This window comes from Jaculus jaculus, chromosome 13 (genome assembly GCF_020740685.1).
Source record: "Jaculus jaculus isolate mJacJac1 chromosome 13, mJacJac1.mat.Y.cur, whole genome shotgun sequence".
Taxonomy (NCBI): domain Eukaryota; kingdom Metazoa; phylum Chordata; class Mammalia; order Rodentia; family Dipodidae; genus Jaculus; species Jaculus jaculus.
In genome coordinates, this window is record NC_059114.1 from 71,530,153 (window position 1) to 71,553,223 (window position 23,071).

The 23,071-nt window shown below is 41.1% G+C and overlaps 1 protein-coding gene across 1 annotated transcript in view; it reads right to left on the reverse strand.

Annotated features, from left to right (window-relative positions):
• Positions 1-3,514: 3,514 nt before the first annotated feature.
• LOC123454071 (sperm flagellar protein 2-like) overlaps positions 3,515-23,071 on the reverse strand; it is a 48,275-nt gene continuing 28,718 nt past the window's right edge. The window contains 4 exon segments of the mRNA XM_045132159.1: positions 3,515-3,613; positions 9,966-10,088; positions 10,800-11,045; positions 16,919-17,098. Coding sequence (XP_044988094.1) covers positions 3,515-3,613; positions 9,966-10,088; positions 10,800-11,045; positions 16,919-17,098 — 648 coding nt within the window.

Below are 23,071 nucleotides of genomic sequence, written 5' to 3' on the forward strand. Positions count from 1 at the left end.
CCTGTCCACGTAGCTGGAATGTGGTTTAATCAAATCGCAAAAGCTTAGAAGCTTCAAAATCTTTTGTGAATGTGAGTCTATATGCACACACATACATATGTTTGTATGCATGTCACATGGTTACCTTATCAGAATGATTTGAACTCGTTTGGGATTGACTAGAATTGTAAAGCTCGAAGGCTCCTTAGAGCAATGAGCTTCTAGTCCCTTTTTCCCCTGGAAAAATCTCATGGAACCTTTGGTTTAGTGTTGTAGTCAGGTTCACATTGCTGGTAGAAATCACCCAATGAAGAGTAGCTTGTGGACAAAAGAGGTTTATTTAGGCTTCCAGACTCAAGGGGAAGCACCATGATGGCAGGGGAAAACGATTGCATGAGCAGAGGGTGGACATCACCCCCTGGCCCACATAAGGTGGACCATAGCAATAGGAGAGTGTGCCAAACACTGGCAAAGAGAAACTGGTTATAACACCCATAAGCCTGCCCCCAACAACACACTGACTTCAGGAGGTGTTAATTCCAAAACCTCCATCAGCTTGGAACCTAGAATTCAGAACACCTAAGTTTAGGGGGGACACCTAAATCAAATATAGACTTTCACCTCTTGCCTACCCCAGAATCCATGGGGAGGAAACTTTGTGTTACACCTCTGGGTTGTTCCCCGTGACCAGATCTGCTTGATTCTTTAAAAATTTCGTTTATTTGAGAGAGAGAGAGAGAGAGAGAGAGAGAGAGAGAGAGAGAGAGAGAGAGAGAGAGAGAATGGGTGCACCAAGGCCTCTAGCCACTGTAAATGAACTCCAGACACATGCACCACTTTGGGCATCTGGCTTATGTGGGCAGTGGGTAATTAAACCTGGGTCCTTATGCTTCGGAGGTAAGTCATTAATCACTAAGCCATCAGATCTGCTTAACTTAATAGTAATTCCAAAACTGTGGTGGGGCAAACGCACTAATAGGAGATGCTTTGTACGCTCCAAGGTGTGGACTGGTTTACTGACTTTCGCCTTGTCTTGAGAGTTGCCTTTTACTCTGTTTTCATATAAACTGTTTGCTTCTCTAGTACCACTGGAATCATCCTGTTTGCCCACAGGTGAGCCGAGTGGAAATTCTGACCTCTCTGATGGGGCTCTGCTTCATTTCCAAAGCACACTCTGGGTCATCACACCACATTATCTGAAAAACAAGGGTTCTGGGAATGAGGCTTCGGGGGACTGTAAGTGAGCCCACAAGAAGGGAAGCTGGAAATGAACCGCTTTCTCGAAGTGCAAGAAAATTTCCACTAACAATCAAACTTTTGTTGGACTTCTCTCCTGTTTTAGTGATCAGTCTAGATGTGCTATTTCCATGCATCATGCTCAAATACAGGTTAAGACTGGCTGTGAATTTGGTCCTAGATTCTAGGGCACAGAAAGAAGATAAGTAGATAAAAAGACTGACTGTAGAATTTCCAACTCACCAGAGTGGCAAACAAAAGGGTAAGTATGTAAATGGTCAGATATTGATAAATGTGATGGGGAAAAATAAAAGTGGTGTGTGTGTGTGTGTGTGTGTGTGTGTGTGTGTGTGTGTGTGTATGTGAGAGAGAGAAAGAGAGAGAGAGAGATAAAGAAACAGAGAGAGATATTTTTCTTTCATTGATATGACAAGATACCTGAAAAAGTAACTCAAAATATTGAAAGTGTTTCAGTTACTTGCTCATAGCTGTGACTAAATGCCTGAAGGAAGTAATGGAAGAGAGAGGGTTTAATCCAATTTACAGTTCCAGGGGAATAAATTCCATCATGATGAGAAAGGCATAGTGGCAGGAATGGGAAGCCAATTTGTCACATTGCAGTTAGGAAGCAGAAGGCAAACAGGAAATGAGACTGGGATGTAAAACCTCAAGGCCCTCCCCACTGTGTGACTGCCTTCCTCTAGCAAAATTCAGACTTCTAAGGTTTCAAAACATTCCTAAATGGTGTGCCACCAGCTGAGGGCCAAGTGTTCAAGCACATGAGCCCATGGGTACAGACCCCCGTATAAGGGTTTATTTTGAGCTCATGCTTTGAAACGATATAGCCAGGCGTGGCAGGGAAGTTGTGGCCGTGGAAGCCCAAGGCAGATAGTCACATTGCATCTGCAGTCAAGAAGCAGAGAGATGCTGCCTGCCAAGTTAGGCTTGTTTAAACAGAGTGAGAAAGACAAATGGCATCAGAGAGATGGCAGAGGGTGAGGCCTCGGTCTGTACTCTCCATGGGATGAGACACCAGAAGAGGGTCAGAGCAGAGGGTGCCATGGCCTGATGTGGGTGACAAAAGTCTCCTGCTGCCTTACCCTGGTGGGGAGCAAGAACAGGGTAACTGGGTGGGGGGGCATTACCATGATCCAGGAAGTGACAGTGGTGGCTTAGACCAGATGTCTTGTGAGACATGTAAGGAAGATAAGATATTTACCACCATAGACTTTGTAGAGGCGAAACATGCCAGATCTGCTGGTAGGATATGAGAGAAAGAGCAAAGTCAAGATGACTTGAAGGTCTTTGGTCTGAACAGTAAGAGGATGGAGCTGTCTCAGATGGGGATGGGTGTAGAGGAGCAGCTTTGAGGGAGAGACAACTCAGGAACTCAACATTACACATGTGGAGGCACAGATGAGAGAGATAACTAGCATTCATGTGGAATCCAGGAGGATGTTACAAAAAGAGGTGTAGATTTTGGGGGAAGGGTAAGATAGGTATTTTAGGGCTATAAATTGCTGTAATACCCATAATTTCATAGAAGTGGATGGCTAATTCAGAGATGACTGAGTAGAGCCTAGAGACTGAGTCAATAAGGTACACCTGATTCTTGGGGCCCTTCTAACATATGAACTTTGAGGAGGACCCACCAAGAGACCCTCGGAAGAAGCCAGTAAGGGTGCCTAGGGTAGATGTGATAGAAACACTGAGGATTACTCATTTTTCTAGAGTTTTCTCCAGATAGATATCAGTGAACTTTAATATTTAGTTTTTCCATTAAACAAATACAATTATGCAAATAAAAGCTGTGTATGAGAGAAAAATTGCACTGCATTACAAGTAATTGTGAATATATAATACTGGACTAGTATCTGAGCAACACAGCTTTCTCCTTGGCCATTGAGATGAACCTTGAAGTTTTCCAACATACAGAACCATAACTATGAGGTATACAGATCATTTCTACCCTGAGGTGGATGGAGTCTTGGAGGAGTTTTTAGTACATTTATTTGATGTAGATACTTCTTACAGAATATATTCATAACTTGTGTGTATATTTACTTTGAGAATGCTGTTTTTAATGCTTTGTATTTTTAGAATCACTTCAAAATGATTCTTATTGAACTTGAGGGTTTTTCTCTCTTTCTTTGTGTTTTATGACAGACTATCCTTTGAGGCATGCAGGCTTCCTTCAGAGCTCTTCCTAGGTAGAGGTCATGTCTATGCCTACAGAATTAACACATATGACAAACATCATGACTAGGGTTTCAGAACATTCATTGTCAAATTATAAAAATCACAGTCTTCCTTTCTTCTCCTATGTCAGTCTTGAAGGTGACCTTTCTTCATCACTGCCTTGCACATGTTCGCTCCTTTGGAGAATCATTTTAATATCCTAAGAGAAAAAAAATCAAAGAGAAGTTACAGATATTAATTAAAAATTTAAGATTAATGACCATATTATATGTGCAGAAATTGAACAGTAGGTGTTTTTCTTTTCCTTTTATTTCATTCAAGATAACCTTTTCCCTCCATTTAGTTTGAATTACACTCTAAAACCAATTAACTATACTCTTGGAAAGATATCTAAAGTCTTAGAACCTCTGTTTTCTAATCCAATAATGGAATTGCTATATTATATTAAATGACATTTATAAAAGCAGTTAAACAATTCTGTCACCTAATCTGTAAGAAGACAGAGTGCTTTTACTATGAATGAATAAAATATAGTATTCATAGTCTATTAAAGGAAAATTATAATGTTAAGCAGGTAACTTTTCTGAGGTTGTCTCATGTCTCTTTTTTTTCCTTTTTTTTTTAAACATTTTTAAATTTTTATTTCTTTATTTATTTGAGAGCGACAGACACAGAGAGAAAGACACATAGAGGGAGAGAGAGAGAATGGGCGCGCCAGGGCTTCCAGCCTCTGCAAACGAACTCCAGACGCGTGCGCCCCCTTGTGCATCTGGCTAACATGGGACCTGGGGAACCGAGCCTCGAACCGGGGTCCTTAGGCTTCACAGGCAAGCGCTTAACCGCTAAGCCATCTCTCCAGCCCTCTTTTTTTTTCTTACTACCAGGAACAGAATGGTCTGCTTTTGATCTGTTTAAAATATTTAGCAATGTGACATTTTAAATCATAGGTATTTTTTAAAAATAATTTTTATTTTACTTTTATTATGTTTTTGCAAAGAAAGTGAGAGAGAGAGAGAGAGAGAGAGAGAGGGAGAAGAAGGAGGAGGAGGAGGAGGAGAGGAAGAAAAAGACGGAAGCCAGAGCCTCTTGCTATTGCAAACAGCTCCAAGTGCGTGCACTGCTCTGTGCATCTGGCTTTATGTGTGTACTGGGGTATTGAATCTGAGTGGTCAGGCTGTGCGAGCAAGTGCCTTTAACCACTGAACCCTCTATCTAGCCACCATAGGCAACTTTAAAAGAAATATAAACTAAAATTGCAGCACAGAATGCGTACAGAACACATATGGAAAATACAAAATTACATTTGATGGGTTGTTTTTTACAGTTTTTTTTTTTTTTTTGTAATTTCACAATTTAGGGAAAGGTGTTAGGACTATAAGTTTCCTTTCTTCAGAGCTGAGTCCCAAAGGCGGTGGTCATTTTACATATAAGATATGAGTTAGTGCACTGCCGGAGGTGACTTGCTGGCTGTCACAGTGACATCACTCATAGTGAGTCCTCTTGAGGAACCTTGTTCCTTGAAAACATGGAGCTCCTGAAACTAAAGGTCAAGCTTGCAGTGTCATTCTGAAGGCCTTCTGTAAGTGCTAGGGCTGTAAAGTCCACACTGTTGTTATACAGTTAATCTGGGGAATAAAGAATGTGCTCTCCTGTGATTACCTGACTCTCTACAACACAGGAAGGAGGTATACCCCAGATATATGTAATTCAGCTTAGCTAAATTTATTGCTGAAATCAGGGGCCATGATTGCTAGTAGCAGCGAATGGAGACAGGCTTGACAGGATCAGATATTTGGTGACCTGAAAACATGAAATACTGAAGCAGCCATTGTTGTCTTGTTATAAAGATACAGGCAAGTGTGATGGTTAATCTTCACTGCCACACATATGTGTGTGAGGAAGTCTCTAGATTAAGATAATTGAAAACATCATAACTGTGGGGGGCACCATTCTATGGGGATGTGGTCCTGGACTAAATAAAAAGGAAAAAAGTGAGCTGAGTACCAACATTTTGTTGATATTTTCTTTCTGACTCTAGGCTGAATGTGACCATCTGTCTCAAGCTCCTTCCACCATGTTGTCCATGCCATTGATAGGCTGTACCTTCAAGCTGTGGGCTAGAATATGTCTTCCTTAAGTTGCTTTTGTAAGGTACTTCATTACAGTAACAAGAAAAATAAATAATTCATAAGGTTGGGTGATATTTTAAAGTCTGATGCCTTGGATACAAAGTAGGATGAAAATGCCCTTCCAGCCAAATGTATAATTATCTGCAATTGAGTCTGGTTTGATTTCTTTATAAGATTCTCAGTCTCTTGTGACCTTCTTATTCTAACATTAAAAGTGTTCTATTTACAATTGAAAGCATTAATTATGGATAAACACTTGATTTTTAAATTTTCTACAAGAAACGTATGATTATTTGACATGTATTCATCATAAAAAGTGACATGTGTTAAATTGCTAGAGACAATGATTTGTTGTTACACTTAATATATTTGTCACAGGAGGTGAATTTTATTATTAGCACTATAATTACACTGTTTTCATTAATTTTATAATATCCACCCAAATCATTTTCTTAATAATTTGAAAACATGTCTCAAACATAATTTTCTTATATGAAGTAATATGAAAATAGAAGTGAAATAGTGACTTAAAATGGAAAAAAAATTGCAGCGCAAAAAAAATTCTGAACCTTCTGCAAAGGTATTTTAAGCATGTGGGCTCCCTGAGGATTCAGAATGGACTTCCATCCCCATGCCCATCTACATGTGAAAATTTTCTATTGAAAAAAAGGATGGAGTGCATTCAAGGGATAAAAGGTCCACTTATTGGTCATCCACTTATCAGTTCATATGGTTCATTTCACCTGAAAGTTTTTCTTGACTACAAATACCACAGTTTATATTAATAGACATAACAGTGGCTTTTGATCTGATGAGCCTCAAGCTAAGTACTATGTAGATGTTACCTCATTTCATCCATACCCTTAAAGCACACTGTATGAGGCAGACGTGATACTTAATGCTATGTTACAGCTGTGGCAGCTGAGACACTGTGGGATCACTTGTCCCAAGTCACACATTTCAAGGCTCGAGAGCTAACTCTCATAAGCATAAGATCAGGCCATCTTACAACAGAAGCAGAACCAAAATATGTCACCACTACTGCACGGATGCTACCACATTTTTTCCCCCAAATATGCGATAAATTGGGATAAACAGCTTCTAAACACAAATCTTATAAACATAAGGCTGTTAGGCAACAACCTTTACTTCCCATGTTTATAACAGCAAATAATATTTAACCTTGAAAAACCACATTGTACCTTTGTTTTTGCTTTACTTATCTTGAACGATCTTCAAATAGCATTGCTGTGGTTAAAGTTCATTTTAAAATGTGATCTAATCGCTTGTACATGGATACCTGGAGCAAAGTGAAAGGGCGAGCAGGAGAGCCCCCAAATCTTCCAGGTTGGTGTTTAAGTGAGTTCCCTCTTCCCTTTCCCTTCCCTTTTCCTTCCTTCCTTCTGGTGAGCAAGAGCAGGGCACTTTACTTTCTTTTAAGTACTAGCCTTGTGTTTTCCCATTCACCGGCACAACTCCTCTGGATTGCATCAGTGTGAACCAGCTGCAGATGTTTCCCATCCCTCATTTATTCCTCAGTTGAGCATCAAGGAACAGACGCGAAGAGCAAGGAGCATCGGAACTGAAGGACTCAGGCGCACCATAATGGGAAAAACGAGACACCTGCCAGTGAGTTAACTCACCAGCTTATTAACTGTGGGGTCAATGAGCTAGCTTTCTGCCAACGGTATGTCAGGCGATACCTGAACTATGAGAATGGTTAAGCGGAGGATGACAGCGGGGTGGCTGCCAGCCAGAGAGGGAATGGGCATTAGAGAAGATGTTGGGCGTGCACAGAAGTGGTTTTAGTGACTAGCATGGCAACATGCCCCTTGCATACAGTGGCTGGACCTTGGACACTGATACACAAAGGAGCTGTGCTATTCCACATGGAAGTGGAGCGTCACTGGCTGGACCTTGAGAGCCGCAGCTCCCCTGCTCTGCGGTCTCGCTCTGGCCGAGAGTCACCCTGCTGCTGCCCTCGAGTTCATCAGTCTCCGGGTGCCAGTATTTCCTGGCACTAGCTTGGTAGGAAAATACAAAGCAAAACAACCTTCACATGAAAGAAAAGAAAAGGTCTAGGGAGATAGCTCAGTCAGTAAAGTGCTGGCTGTTCAAGTATGAGGACCTGAGATTGAGTCCCAGTATGTTCAATAAAAAAAAAAAAAATCCTAGGTATGGCGGTACATACATGTAATCCCAGTGCTGAGGGGAAGGAGGCAGGGGATCCCTGCGGTCTTGCCTATTTAGGTCCAGGCCAATGAGATGGTCTCAAAACAAAAAAAAAAAACAAACAAAGAAAACCAATGGACCAGGACCTGAGGAACCACTCCTGAAACTGTCCTCTGGCCTCCACATGCACACATACATACATACATGCACACACATGTATGCCTACACACACCTTCACACGTGAATACTAAATAAATGCATAAGTAGCAAACAAACACGACATCATAACATAACAAAACCTGTAAACATATAAAACAGCTCTGTGGCCTGCAGATTTCCCTAAGAATCTGGCACCAGTTCAAGGACTGACTCTCAAAGCTAGACAGTCATCTTGAGACTTTCTGTTCTCAGGCAAAATGCTGAAACAAATCTTTTCTGGCCACAGTGAAGTTATTCCTAAATTGCCCTGACTTCATAGGATTTTTTTTTTATTTATTTATTCTCATCATGGGAGGAAATATTTGGGTCCTGAATTTATGCTCTGACTTGTTCTTGGACTACAAATTGAATTCTATCATACTTTATCTCAAGATGATTAAACATTATTTTACTGGGTGGTCAATGGAACAGAGCACATAAGATGAGATGTTGTTTAAGTGATGAGCCTATGGGACCTGCTCTATACAAGATGACAAAATGACGTGATATAGTTAAGATACACAGAAATATGTCGGGGAGAAGAACTCAGTATCACTATACCCCTGCTTAGCAGCCAGTCCATGCTCCATTGCTTTTAAAATACAAAACAAATTTCCCTTTGATTCTTTTCGATCTCAATCTAATCCTTTTTATTTTTATTTGTTTTAGAGAGAGTAAGAGTGAGTGAGCAAGAGAGAAAGGATTGATGCCCCAAGGCCTCAGCCACTGAAATTGAACTTCAGATGTTTGTGCCACCTAGTGGGCATGCGTGACCTTGTGCTTGCTTCACCTTTGTGTGTCTGGCTTATGTGGATTCTGGAGAGAGATCAAACATGGGTCCTTAGGCTTCACAGGAAAGTGCCTTAACTGCTAAGCCATCTTTCCAGCCCTCAAACTAATCTTATTGAGTGGGATCCCCTTAGGCCCTTTGCAGATGGTTCCAGCCTGCTCTTTGATGCAGTCCTGCTTCTATGCCTTGGCCCAGGCTTGCCTTTCATTTAGCACGACTCCATCTTCCCATTCCAGTAGTAAAAATCTCTACAGAAGTTTTCTCTTCCTATACCTTCTCAACCCCCAACTATGTTTCTTAGGAAGCTTCCCTCCATGCCTCCAGCATACACAGTCATGTACTGATTTCCTATAGTTTTAGTTGGTTGATTTAGAGTGATGGTACTCATTTTTCTTACCCCCTTCCCTGGAAGCTTGGGCTGCAGGTCTAGTGGTATGTGTGCTGAATTGAGCAGGAATCCTTGCAGGCATCATTTCTCCTGCTTCTTCTGTGACAGATAATGCCAAATGCTTGCTAAGCAAGATGTCACTTAGTCCTCACCACCACCTTTTTGTCCTCAGTCTCACTGATGACACAACTAGGTTTTAGAGACAGTTTAGGTCTTGTCCCATGGCTTTGTGATTTTACAGATTGCGTTCCTAAATTTGAAAATTGGAGTTCACTACTCAATGCATTTAGTTTAGTGTTTTAACAGCTGCTAGCTTAACAGACACAGATTTTAATTATTCCTAATACACAGAATAAAATTAATGTCAAAAGGATTAACAATTAGAATTTTCTCTAGGTTTTTGTCCATGGTGTCCCCCACTTTGCGCTCTGTTTGCCTGATGGAATTGTCTCCCAGGCTTTTTTACCCATTGTTGTTTGTACCACATAGTTAATGCATACCATGATTGGAATGTAGTGACCACATCAGCACTTTGCTGGAGATTGTGGTCTTGGTTAGTTTTCTTTGACAGGAAGGATTCTATTCTCCACATTCTTCTAGTACAGAGCAATATGATCATGTGGCTGGAATGATCAGAGCTCTTAATCATCCACCCACCCCATCCAGCTTTAATTATCACGTGTTTCCAGCTTCCTGCAATAGACTCGAGGTAGTGCCACAGAGACTGAGAATTACCTCAGCTATGGTGAAAGTGCTGTAGATACTGCAGGCTGGCCGCTCTGGCCAAGTCCAGTTTTATTCTCCTTCCTTCAGGTGCCCTGCATTCCCTGAGCTGAGCCCACCAGAAATAGAACTGTTTTGGGATGATACTCACTGGAAGTTTATAGTCTGAATAATTTGCTATCAGGTCCTGAATGAAAGGATGCTTCAAGAGAACATTCACTTCAATTGGCTCCAGGTTCTTGGATCCTAAGTCTTGAAATACACTTATAAAGCTCTTTAAAGAAGAATAAAAGAGAAGTTGGTTTACTTTATGGTCCTGCCAGTACTTAAGAATAATTTTCTTCACTCTAAGGAATTCACTGTAAGTTCTGTATAGTGACACATTGTTGAAGCAATTCCAGGGAAACAAGCTCTAAGGTGAGGATGGGTTGTCCTTCCTTCCTTCCTTCCTTTCTTTCTTTCTTTTCTTTTCTTTTTTTTTTTTTTTTGAGGCAAGCCCAACAGATTGGACTTTTCTAAAATTTACTTATTTATTTAAGGGCAGAGAAAGAGGGAGAGAGAGAGAGAGAGAAAGAGAGAGGGAAGAAGAGAATGGGTATGCTAGGGCCTCCAGCCACTGCAAACGAACTTCAGATGTGTGTGCCCCCTTGTGCGTCTGGCTTATGTGGGTCCTGGGGAATCGAAACTGGGTCGTTTGGCTTTTCAGGCAAATACCTTAACTGCTAAGCCATCATTCCAGGCCCAGATTGGCCTTCTTTTCATGCAAAAGAAATAGAGGGCCTCCAGCCACTGTAATAGAACTCCAGACACAGCACCACCTTGTGTGCATATGCAACCTTGAGAGCTTGAGTCACCTTGTGTGTCGTCTGGCTTATGTGGGATCTGAGGAATTGAACATGAGTCCTTCGACTTCACAGGCAAGCACTTTAACTGATAAGCCATCTCTCTAGCCCCCTTTATTCTTTTATAAGACAATCTAACCCACCTCTTCATAAATATTCTCGGTCTTTAGGTGGCTGGAAAATCTGCTAGCATCCAGTGACTCAATTTCTCCTCTAAACACTTTGAGTAGTGTTTCCATGGAAATCTTTTCAGTGTTTGCATTTTCAGGGATGTCTTCTTCCTTTTGTTCCCTCTTGTCTTTCTCCTTTTTTGTTTCCTTTTCCTCTCCTGCAACATTTTCTTCAGATTCAGGAAATTCCTCAATAAGACTCAGAGTAGAGTAGGAGGTCTGCAAAATTAAAGGAAGAAAAAATAGTTCAGACTGAAGTCTTAACAGAACAGAGACATTTATAAACAGCAATTTACCACAAACTTCCCATATAAAGGGAAGGTGGCATCTGTTACGAAATAGCTCAATAAGTTATGGAACAGAATATATTAACAGTACTGGAAATCATGTCACGATCCTAGACCAATTTGGCTATGAGTGTCGAATTCAAGTACTGACATTTTGAGTATTAAAAAATGTAAATTAGGGCTGGAGAGATGGCTTAGCAGTTAAATGCATCCCTGTGAAGCCGGAGGACCCCCGTTCAAGGTTTGATTCCCAGGACCCACATTAGCCAGATGCACAAGGGGGCACACGTGTCTGGAGTTCATTTGCAGTGGCTGGAGGCCCTGGATCACCCATTCTCTCTCTATCTGCCTCTTTCTCTCTCTGTCGCTCTCAAATAAATAAATATATAAAAATAAACAAAAAATAAAAAATTTTAAAAAATGTAAATTATTTCTGAAGTAATTTTTTTAGATCCTGAAAGTATTTGTGCCCCTTGATTCAGTAGATGTAGGAATGATCTTGGATAAATATTTATGGGCACAATTTTTTAATATGAAAGTTAATTCAATATTGTAACAGATTACCAAGATTAAAATTACAAAAGTTGGAGAATGGTGACATAAATTGATTTTTTGTGATGGAATATTATTCTGCTATAAAAATTGTGTGTTAATTTCAGGTCAGCTTGGGCTACAGTAAGAACCTACCTCAAAAAGCAAAACAACAAAAATAAGAAAGAGAAAAAAAGAAAATTGTGCTTCTAGAAGAATCCTCCATACCATAAGAAAGTAACAGAACAAGAATTAAGCATCCAAGAAATAGCTATACTAGAACTTAGAGTAATTGTTTCATTATAATCTTCATTTTCATGTATATAAATGTTTACTAATAAAATAAACAGCATGTATTTTAAAGGGTTAACAGTGATTACGTATCTGTAAAGAGCAAACATGATTTTGTTTATCCTTGGTATTGCACACTTAAAATCATCTGCTGTATATTTGTGTGTATATATGGTCACATACGTGTTTTTGTCTGATGATAAGGTGACCAACATTTAGTTATGTGGCATAGGAAAATGGATATTTATGAATCATAATTGGCCAGATAGCAAATAACACCTAAATTCTGGTTTTCCATAAGGAAGGGAAAATGATAACATAAGAGGCTGTCAATGACATCAAAAGCTTCATTCAGTCGATATACTAAGTGAATGCTATTTTTTTCTAAACAAATATGATAGAATTACGACCCTAAACTCATCCCCCATAGGGGTGTCCCACAGGGGCTTTGGAAGGACTATTAGGATGCTTTAACTATTTGTGTCACCTTGCTTGGCTGGTTTTTTATATCCTGTCCTAATCTTGGAATTTGAGTATTGAAAAGAGTGTTCAATAACAGTGGGAAATTTGGGGATTAAACACGTATTATACAGATTTAATAAGCAATACTATGTAAATATGTATTTCAACCTCTTCTCCACCTAAAACAGTTTTGAGAATGACCACATTAGCTACCCATAAGTCATTTCCTGGGTCAAAGGAACATTTGGTACATTGAGAAGAACACTGTCAGAATAAAAAAGCATCGTGCTGCTTGAGTGTGGAACGAATGCATCTCTATTTAGATTGGAGCACTGTGTGGGCAAGATGAAGACAGAACCTGTGGATGAACAAATGAGTAGATGGCTACATCAACAAGAAGTACCAGAATTCATTAACAAAGCCTGGCCTCTCTGTACAATTTCCATAATTAGAAATGGTTTTATCCACTTTAAAGGCTGGATTTAAACATCATGGCATAATTTTTTTATCCAAATTGTAACAATTTGAACATTGTACATTTTAGGATGAAGGATCCTTGGTTTATAGATGACTGAGACTGCTCTTTAAATTTTTTGGTGTTTTGTTTTGTTTTACCTTGCTCTCTAGGACTTGGAATAGGCTTTATGGGCCAAAAGGGGGGAAGAAGAAAAGGGAGGGAGCTCCAGCTCAGATGAAATAAACCATGTCAATCTTCTGGAGGGAAGGAAGCTGTATGAGAAATGGGGACTCTCTCTAACAGATAACAAAGACATAAAATTTGAATGTGCACGGGAATAAGACCATTGAAAAAGCAGGGGGAAGCCAGTGTTTCTAAACAAGTAATTACTAGTGGCATCAAAACTCTGATAGTGACATTAACTCTAAGCAGGGATGTGTTGGTACTTGTGAGCACTATGTCACATTGCTGTAAGAGAGAATGGCCAGTTCACGCGTCTGCTGAATAGTGCTTATGGGTCTCACTGCCCAAGCTTACATTTCTGAAGGCGTAAAAGGAGGTCAGTTCTGGGACTAGTGTGAGAAAAGCATCATAAAGAAGATCAGGCTGGTGAGAAGGCTTAGCAGTTAAGGTGTTTGCCTGCAAATTGCCAGGTTCGCCCAGGACCCACGTAAGCTAGATGCACAAGGTGGCACATGTGTCTGGAGTTTGTTTGCAGTGGCTGGTGGCCCTGGCATGCCCACTCTCTCTCTCAAATAAGTAAAATATGTTAAAAAAAAAAAAGAAGAAGAAGAACAGAATAGAAGTTTATGTGTTTTTAACTCCAGGATCTCTTACAAGACTTTGGCTATGTGGGAGATTCAAGCTCACAATTTATTAAATTCAAACACCATGACACATGGATTACAGAATGAACAATTTACCCCAGGTGTCATTTATTCAAAGATTACATTCACGAGGACTCATTCATTAGTGATGGATGCTTGGCTCTTGAGCTTTTAAATTACCCAAGAAGCCAATGGCTTTGCACAGAAGGTTGAACCCACATTGAATAAAATCAGCATGAGTAGCAAATATAGAATAAGGAAAACAAAATAAAACATGGGGGGAGATTTTTAGTCATCAGTACAGTCAGAACGCAAAAGCAGCGATATGATAGCATGTCCTGGGAGCGAAGAGTGAAGGTAGATCAGCTGGAGATGTTGTTTCTGAGCAAGCTCTTTATGGATCCCTGGGATGAGGTTGTTCAGGAAACTAGAGCACAGTTGTGAAGGACTGAGAACAGCAAAATTAGAAACAAGATGATGATGGGCCAGAACCAGGGGCAAGAGAGAATGAAGGAGGCGGGAAGCGCCTGAGTTTCAAAAGTGCCTGGAGTTCATTCTAAGTTAGAATGAGCCCATGAGGCTGAAGGGAGACATGACACAGCTCCCTCAGCCACAGTTTTCTGTTGCATAAGAGTTTAGTTCCTGTAAACCTTTGTTGGATTTTCAAAAATATTTTTAAAATTTCTTTTATCTATGTCTGTCTGTATCTATCATCTATCCATCTACCTGCTAGCTAGCTATTAACACCATTGCATATTGTCATATTCCTAAAATTGGGTTGTACTCTGATCCCCCACTCCTGCCACCCTTCTCCCAGAGGGTCCTTCTCAGTGAGGGTTTCAATATTCACTGCGCACTCCTGAATGTACCAGTCAATCCCCGTGGGGGGGGGGGGGGAACAATGCCCCAGGATATTCCTTTTTACCTTGTGGCTCTTCCAATCCTTCTGCCTCCTTGGCATGTGTGTTATAAGAGTTCTGGAGAACCTTATCCAAAGGAAATGGCTTCCTGAGTGGTATTACTAGTATGAGGTGATGGGGTTCAGGGATGTCAGGGATATAGGCCATCTGTACTAGGTGACCTGGCTGTTACCCATTGAGGTAGCTGTCTGTTGCCATGGCAATGGCTGTAGCTGAGCTTTTCTTTCCCTAGTCTTTCTTACCCTTGGCAGAATGTCTGCTAAGACTTCTCTCCCCTAAGACCAGACTGTCTTCTTCCATTCTTCCCTTCCTCCCTTCTTTCTTTGCCCTGTTCACAAACACTGATTGAACATTTGCTATATGAAGCTACTTTGGATGATGTAAGATAGGTTTGATATGCATTGCACTAGACTTGAGGGAGGGGGGACAATCTGGTAGGATTCAATGGTACACAAAACACAGCCTGAATGACTGCGACTCCTTCACTTCCTTGTTGATCTTCTTTTTCAGTCGGGTCACTGGGCTCCATCAGTGGCTTCTCATCTTGCACAGACTGAGTTAAGCTAAGGTCTTTGTGATGTACTGAAAGTGAAGGTGTCATTACCTTACCCTGTGAGGAAGACTGTGTAAGAGGAAGCGCAATATGCCATGGGAACATGTATCAGGCTTGGATGGGTGGGAGAGAGGAGGATCAGGCATCATCATAGGTCAGGAAAGGCCCTGTTCTTGAGGACAGACATTTCATTGAGACCTTACAGCTGTGGTCCGGAATTAGATCATAAATCCAGTGTTAGCCTAGAGTAGACACAATCTATAGAGGAACTGGGAAAGCAAAAGATGCAATCTACAGGAATGTGGGCCATGCTTAACTAGCATATTTGGGAAGTTTATAAATGGTACTACCTCAAAGACAAATACTTCTTGCTGAATTGTGTGCTTCCATGTAAGTACTGAGCCACTTGAGTGGGTTGAAGATCACAAAGTTAGATGCCCCTGGCCATCTGTCTGACTTACTCTGGCCCTCGTGTCAGAGGACGTGGGGGAGGGTTTCTATCCATGTGTTCAGGGCTAGTCATTGTCTAGCCCATTTCTTTCTGATTAACCCTTAGTTTTATTTTGTGTGTGTGTGTGTTTGTGTGTGTTGTTTTGTTTTTTATTTTTTTGAGGTAGGGTCTCACTGTAGTCCAGGCTGACCTGGGATTCACCATGCAGTCTCAGGGTAGCCTTGAAGTCACAGTGATCTACCTCTGCCTTCAGAGTGCTGGGATTATAGGCATGTGCCACCATGCCCAGCTTGATTAACTCTCTTTTGATAAGTGTGCGTGTGCATGTGTTGCGGTGTGTGGGGGGAACAGCAATGCAGTTGGGACCCTGAGAAGTCTGGACCAGACAAGCCTCTCCCTCTGGGTCCACAAGGAACACAGAAGAACGGGTCCTAACTGAAGGGCTCTGCCGCAGAAAAGGCGAACCAGCAGCCAGAAAACATGCAACAGACACCGGAGATGCTCACCACTCAGCACCCTTACCTGGAGCTCTTTCTACCTGAAAAATCTAGAGAATGCCCATCTCTGAGAAATTGCAAAGAGAATGTATGGTGACATCCTAATCAGCAAGTAAGACTTTGTGTCCTTTTTGGTAAATGAGTCAAAGTGCTTGTGGAATTCAGGTTGCCAGTGTTTCAGGCTATCAAAAGTCACACATGGGCTGGGGAGATGGCTTAGTGGCTAAGCGCTTGCCTGTGAAACCTAAGGACCTCAGTTTGAGGCTGGATTCCCCAGGACCCATGTAAGCCAGATGCACAAGGGGGCACATGCATCTTCTCCCCCACCCCCTGCTTCTTTCTCTTTCTGTCTGTCTCTCAAATAAATAAATAAAAATAATCAAAAAAAAGTCACACCTGTGGGATATACTGAGGCCTGAGCTTGCTTCGAATACCATTTCTACCCTGTTTAACAAATGGTCGTGTTGATAATACAATTATTTTTTGTTCATTAAGGTCAATCCTTCATGAAAAATAAAGTCTGTTTTTTTTCAGAAAAAATTTAGATTCTACCAAGAAGCTCTAAACATATTTCCATCTCACTACAAAAGCTTTTGATAGATTTTGGGACCAGAGATCTTCAGGCAATTGAGGAATGTTTTATTGAAGATGTGCTTTTTTTTTTTTTTTTTTTTTTTAAAGGATTGTGTTAGGTCAAGAGAAATGTGGAGAAATAAAAATAAGTAAGTCCCTATTGTCAGGAGTTTTGGATCTCCTAGCAGCCCCTCCCAACTTCCCCAAAGCCCAAAGTTGGTGAGTTTCTTGGAAAGCAATTACCTTGTCTGTAGTCAGCACAAGACTCTCCACTTGTCGGAAGATATGAGTTCCCACAGCCACACTGAGGGCCCTGTAGACGCCTTGAACAGGGTCGGGGTGGCCCGCAAAGTACAGCAGCATCTGGGTGTAGTCAAGCTGAGGCGGGACCTTCTCACAGTCAGCAAACAGCCGAAAGAAGAACTGCCACACAAAGAGAACACGTTCGTGCAAATGAAAACCTAAGGCCAAGGCACCACATAGGAGTTCTGCTAATGTTTCATGGATTGACGCATTGTAATGCTGTAAGAAATATTTGATTTTCAGTACAGTGCCAAAGTTCTTTAAAAATGCATATGTCTTTTTTTTTTGTAATTCCATTTTGTTTTAAAGCACATTTTAAAAGTAGTTTTCTTATTTAGTAAAAGTTGTCTAATTGATATGAAAAAAAAAAACTGCAGCAAGGAAGCACAGTGAGGACTAATGATGAGAGGGAATGGGAACCCGGAGCAGAGGACCCACTGTGTCCTGTGCACCATTTAGACAAACTGGACTCTGGCCTTAAATAAGAGACTCTCAGCTCATCCACCCTCATTGGAGATGGGGTGGGTGGTGGGGATGATGTTGAAATCCTTAAACTGGCTCATTTATCCTGAAGTCTCTTTGGGTGGAGTGCTGGGGAGTGAATCCTGGGCCTTATGCATGCTAGGCAAATTGATCTGCCATAGAGCTATATCCTCAGCCCCTGTTCAACCCTGTTCATATCTGGTAGAGTGTGTAAAGACACTGAAGCTCAGATGATTGGACAGTTTCCTCTGAGGGAAGGATGGAACTGACATTCTCTCAGTGCCTTTTACCTTTAGCAGCATGAGGAGCTAGTACACAGGAGTCTAAAATCTTCTGGAGCCTGAAAAGTGTAGGCACAATCCCTGGGACACAGACTAAAAGTAGACACCTATAGGCCCTGCTCAGGCTGCTGGCTTCCTTGACCAGCTCTTCTTAAATGTGTACTGAATGCCCTGAAGATGCTTTTAAAAACACAGATTCTGATCATGTAGATAGTTTTGAAGCCATCTAAAGTTATGTATTTCTAAGAAATTGCCCAGGTGATTTGGATGTTAAAGGTCTAGGACCATAGTTTGAGAAACTCCTAGAACCAGAGGCCATTTCCACTATACTTTTTTATTCTAACCAACCAAGCTTACAACTATGAACAAATGTAATTAGGCAAACATGAATGTAACAGTAGGAAAATATTTTCTGATATTTGGCATGAACAATAAAAATATTAATAAGATAGCTGGTAGGTTGGAAAAGCATAAAATCGATTATGTTACAAAGAAAAGCAGAATCTTTGAAGTAAGATCTATAGGTTCTTTCTTTAAGTTATCTTTTTACCAAACATGTTTTCTGCTATAAGCCAGGCGCTCAGAACCTCACTGTGACATAGGTACCCTCTGACAAATGTGGTATCCCTTGATTTTTTTTGTTGTTTATTTTTATTTATTTGAGAATGACAGAGAGAGAAAGAGGCAAATATATATATATATATATATATATATATATATATATATATAGAGAGAGAGAGAGAGAGAGAGAGAGAGAGAGAGAGAGAGAGAATGGGCACGTCAGGGCTTTCAGCCACTGCAAACAAACTCCAGATGCGTGCACCCCCTGTGCATCTGGCTAATGTGGGTCCTGGGGAACCGAGCTCGAACCAGAGTCCTTGGGCTTCACAGGCAAGTGCTTAACTGCTAAGCCATCTCTCCAGCCCGATTTTTTTTTTTTTTTAAGGAGTCATAGTCTAGCTTTTGCATCCCTTCAGGACATTGTCTTCTCATCTTCTGCTTGCACTTGGAATATTGTAGGCACACCCAGTAGTTCTAGGTATACAAGAGGGACTCATTGAAATGGCTGGGTACATAGCTTTCAGTTCTTCAGTTCTTGTAAGGGATATGTAGATACAAACTCATTTTTCCCACTAACAAATGATAGAAGTAATATTGACAGTAAATGCAAGCAATGAAATAAGTCAATGTAAAGGCTTTTGCATAATTAAAAAAGCTTGAGTTTAAATCTGTGGATTGGACAGTTAAAATAATCTGCTTTTTGTGTGCTGAATATCATTTAAAATATCATGGTAGGACAAATTTGAAGAAAGTTCTTATCACTGGAGTACATGCTTTGCATCATCCTCTCCACTAAACTGTAGATAAGACATGTGAATATGCTGGGGATTTCATTCTACTAAGGAGGCTGCCTTACATGGCAAAGATAAAGGAATTTTTCAGAACTAACTAGGCCCTTAATCTGTTTGAGTTTGTTCAGAAGGAGCCCGATCTTGAGTTATAACTGGGCCTCTGTGTCTTAAGGGAGAAAGATGAAAGATGTCTTCCTTCTGGCCATGAAGAAGCAAACTGTCATGTGGCATAGAGCTGCAGGTACTGGGAAAGAGACAGGGGTCTCCTGGAGCTGAGGGTCTCGGTCCTACCATGGGAGGCATCTGAATTCTGGCAGTAGCACATCTGGAAAGCCAGTCTTGGATATAGTCTTGGAATTGTCCTCAGATGAAAATGTGACCACGTATAATGGCTAGATTACATGCCTGAGCAGAGCAGTCAGTGAATGCATGAGTGGACTTCTGACTCACAGAACTGTGAGATGGTGCAATGCTGCACATGGTACTGGTTTAGGTCACTAACTATGTGTTAGTTGTTACTTACATGACACAAAATTAATATGGATGTGTGTGGTGGCACACACCTTTAATCCCAGCACTTGGGAGGCAGAAATAGGAGGATTACATTCGAGGTCACCCTGAGATTACATAGTGAATGCCAGGTCAGCCTGGACTAGAGCAACACCTCACATCCCCCCAAAAATACAAATACATTGCTTTAGTCATTCAACAAATACTTAATGAGCACCTTATTGTGCTAGGTATAGAGTTTTCTAAGTGTTTAAAATATAATGAAAATCAGCCGGGCATGGTGACGCATGGCTTTAAACCCAGTACTCAGGAGGCAGAGGTAGGAGGATCACTGTGAGTTTGAGGCCACCCTGAGACTAGTGAATTCCAGGTCAGCCTGAGCTAGTGAGACCCTACCTCTAAAAAACCAAATATATATATATATATATATATATATATATATATATATATATATATATATATAGTAAAAATCAAGATCCTAGTTCTTGAGGAACTTTCTTGAAGAGGAAGGCAGAGAGCAAAAGAAAATAATAATAAAATACATAAAATTATATAATGGCTATGGAAACACAGGAATAAAAAGTAAGTGAAAGAAAGGCATGAAGAATGGGGAGGGGTATGGATGGCAGAACTGAAATGAAATTTGAACAAAACTGTAGAGGAAGGAAGGGAGAGGGTCAGGTGGGACATCTAGGACCACAACATTACAGGTAAACTGAACTGCTGAGTCAAATGTCATGTGTTGGGAACCTGCCTTATGTGTTTGACAATCAGCAGGTCAGTGTAGCTAAACCAGAGTGGGCGAGGAGGACGCAGGCAGAAGATAAAATGGGAGAGGTTATAGGGACGGGCCACTGAAGAATCTTGACTTCTCCTCTGAGTGAAACACAGTGTTGTAGGTGTCACCAGAGGCTGCTAGGATCAGGTTCAAAATCTGAGCAGACACACGTGAGAACAGACGGATGTGCCCTTGAGATGATGAGTTCAGCCAGGTGACTGGTACCCTCACTTTAGGCCCAGGCCCATGGTTTATCTGACTTGGACTTGAATGGTCAGAACCAAGAGCTAAAACAAGCCTCTCTTTGCTTCATAAGTAGCCTGTAACAGATATCGCATTATAGTGACAGGACATTCACCAATACACTTATTTAGGGCTTACTGAATGCTGATTACTGTTCTAAGAATACCACATGTGTGAACTCACTCTGTACAACAATCCCAGAGAGAGAAAATGGGGAGACCAGCAAGAGTGTTGCTTCCATGGTGAACCTGACCATCAGCGCCAGGGAGAAGGAGGTAGATGCTAAGGATGCTCAACACCTACCAAAGATGAGATCCAGAGGCTCCTGAGAGCTTATCACTGAAGTAGACTTAAAACTGGCCCAACACGGCTCAGGAAAGTTTGCAGAAGGCGGGGGGGGGTTGGAAAGATTGTGAGAGCCACAGGTCTGGAGGGCATACCCCAAGACATACTGACCGCGCTCCCACATGCCTAACCCACAACCCCATGGGGAATACCTGCAACCCCACTGTGGAGGGCCCCCAGCAGAATGTGGTCAGGGAGGAGGGAGAAGATGGTACCAACACATGATGTATCCATACAAAGCATGTTCTTTAAAAAAAATATTGTGTAATTTTTATTTATTTATTTGAGAGCAACAGAGAGAGAAAGAAGCAGATAGATTGAGAGAGAATGGGCATTCCAGGGCCTCTAGCCACTGCAAACTAACTCCAGATGCATGATCCACCTTGTGCATCTGGCTTAAGTGAGTCCTGGGGAATCAAGCCTTGAACCACAGTCCTTAGGCTTCTTTCCCAGGCAAGCGCTTAACCACTGATGGAGATTTGAAAATTAATGCTTCCTGGAGGGAGTGTATTGTTGGGGGTGGGCATATGGGTGTTATAGCCAGTTTCCCCATGCCAGTGTTTGGCACACTCTCCTGTTTCTATGTTTACCTTATGTAAGCCAGGGGGTGATGTCCACCCTCTGCTCATGTCATTATTTTTCCTATCATCATGGAGCTTCCCCCTTGAACCTTTAACAAACCTCTTTTTTCTTACAAGCTGCTCTTGGTTGGGTAATTTCTACCAGCAATGCGAACCTGACTGCAACACCATTTCTCCAGCCCTAAAGTATGTTCTTATTATTTTTTTTTTTAAGTTAAATAGAGGTTGGGAAATACCATGGGAACCTCAGTTTGGAAGCAGTGACCTTTAAAAGAGTTCAGATTTTGAGTATTGCTGAGAATCCTGGCCCTGAGAAAATACCACTCCAGGCACCTTTTCTCTTCTACGGACATCACACAGCAAGCATGCACATGCATGTACCCGCCCTCCTTCCCAGATCTGCCAGCCGTCTTTGACCCAAGTTACTGTTTCTTTCTTAGGCTCTTCAGTCCTTCCTCTGCCCCTGACTTTGTTCTTTTCCCTCATATAATGTGCCAGGAGCAGGTTAGAATCATACCTTTTCCTTTGTACCAAATGTCCTTTCCTGTTTTACTGCTGAATATGCCGCTTTCAAAGCTCTATCCTTGGCTGACATTTATAAAAATCTTCTGACTTAAATGAACATTCTTTTCACTTGGCATGATTACCAAGCTACAGGTTTCATCCCAAGTACTGATGAACCTGTCTATGTTATTGGCAGACCTATTGGAAAAAAATCATAGGGAGAACATCTTCCAAAGCTTTATAGAATTGATCCTCGTTCTTCAACTTTAGACCAAAAATGTCAACAAATAATGTCTCCCTCAAATGTCAGTCCCATACCTTGAAAGTTATTGCCAATTTGATGGCTCCTGCCTTTCAACTTCTCTCCTGCTAGCATCGATCACAAATGCTTAAAAAATACAAGAATCCAATTGAAGGGAATTATGTGTTTCAAGGTTATAACTGGGGTTATGTTCAATTTTGTCCTGCAATTTTGAGCTAATGGCTGGCTAGAAATTGAATAGTCAATATATTATACAGGATTTGCTGTGATCTCTAAATTTGCCACTCAGTTTTTCATAGATAGTACTGCATGTGGCTGTGCTGAGTATGTTTTTATAATATAAACACTGATACTTTTTAAAAATAAAAACATTTTATTTTATAAGAGAAAGAGAGGGAGAGAGAATGGTTACCCCAGGACCTATAGTCACTGCTAACAAATGACAGACGCATGTACCACCTTGTGTATCTGGCCTCTGGGGAATCAAACCTAGGTTAGGATTTGTAGGCAAAAACCTTAATTGCTAAGCCATCTCTCCAGGCCTAAACACTTATAGTGAGTTTAAAGTACCTTTCTGGTTTTAAATTATGCTTTCTTTTGTGGCTCCAGGGATAGAGGTAAATAATTATACTATTATTGAACTGCTTCCTTGGCAAAAAAAAATGTTAGGACTTTGAACAAACAGGAGAGGGTTTAAGGAGCAAGGGTGGAATCAGTAAATTTCCCAAGTGGAAGAGCTCAAAGGAAATGTTCA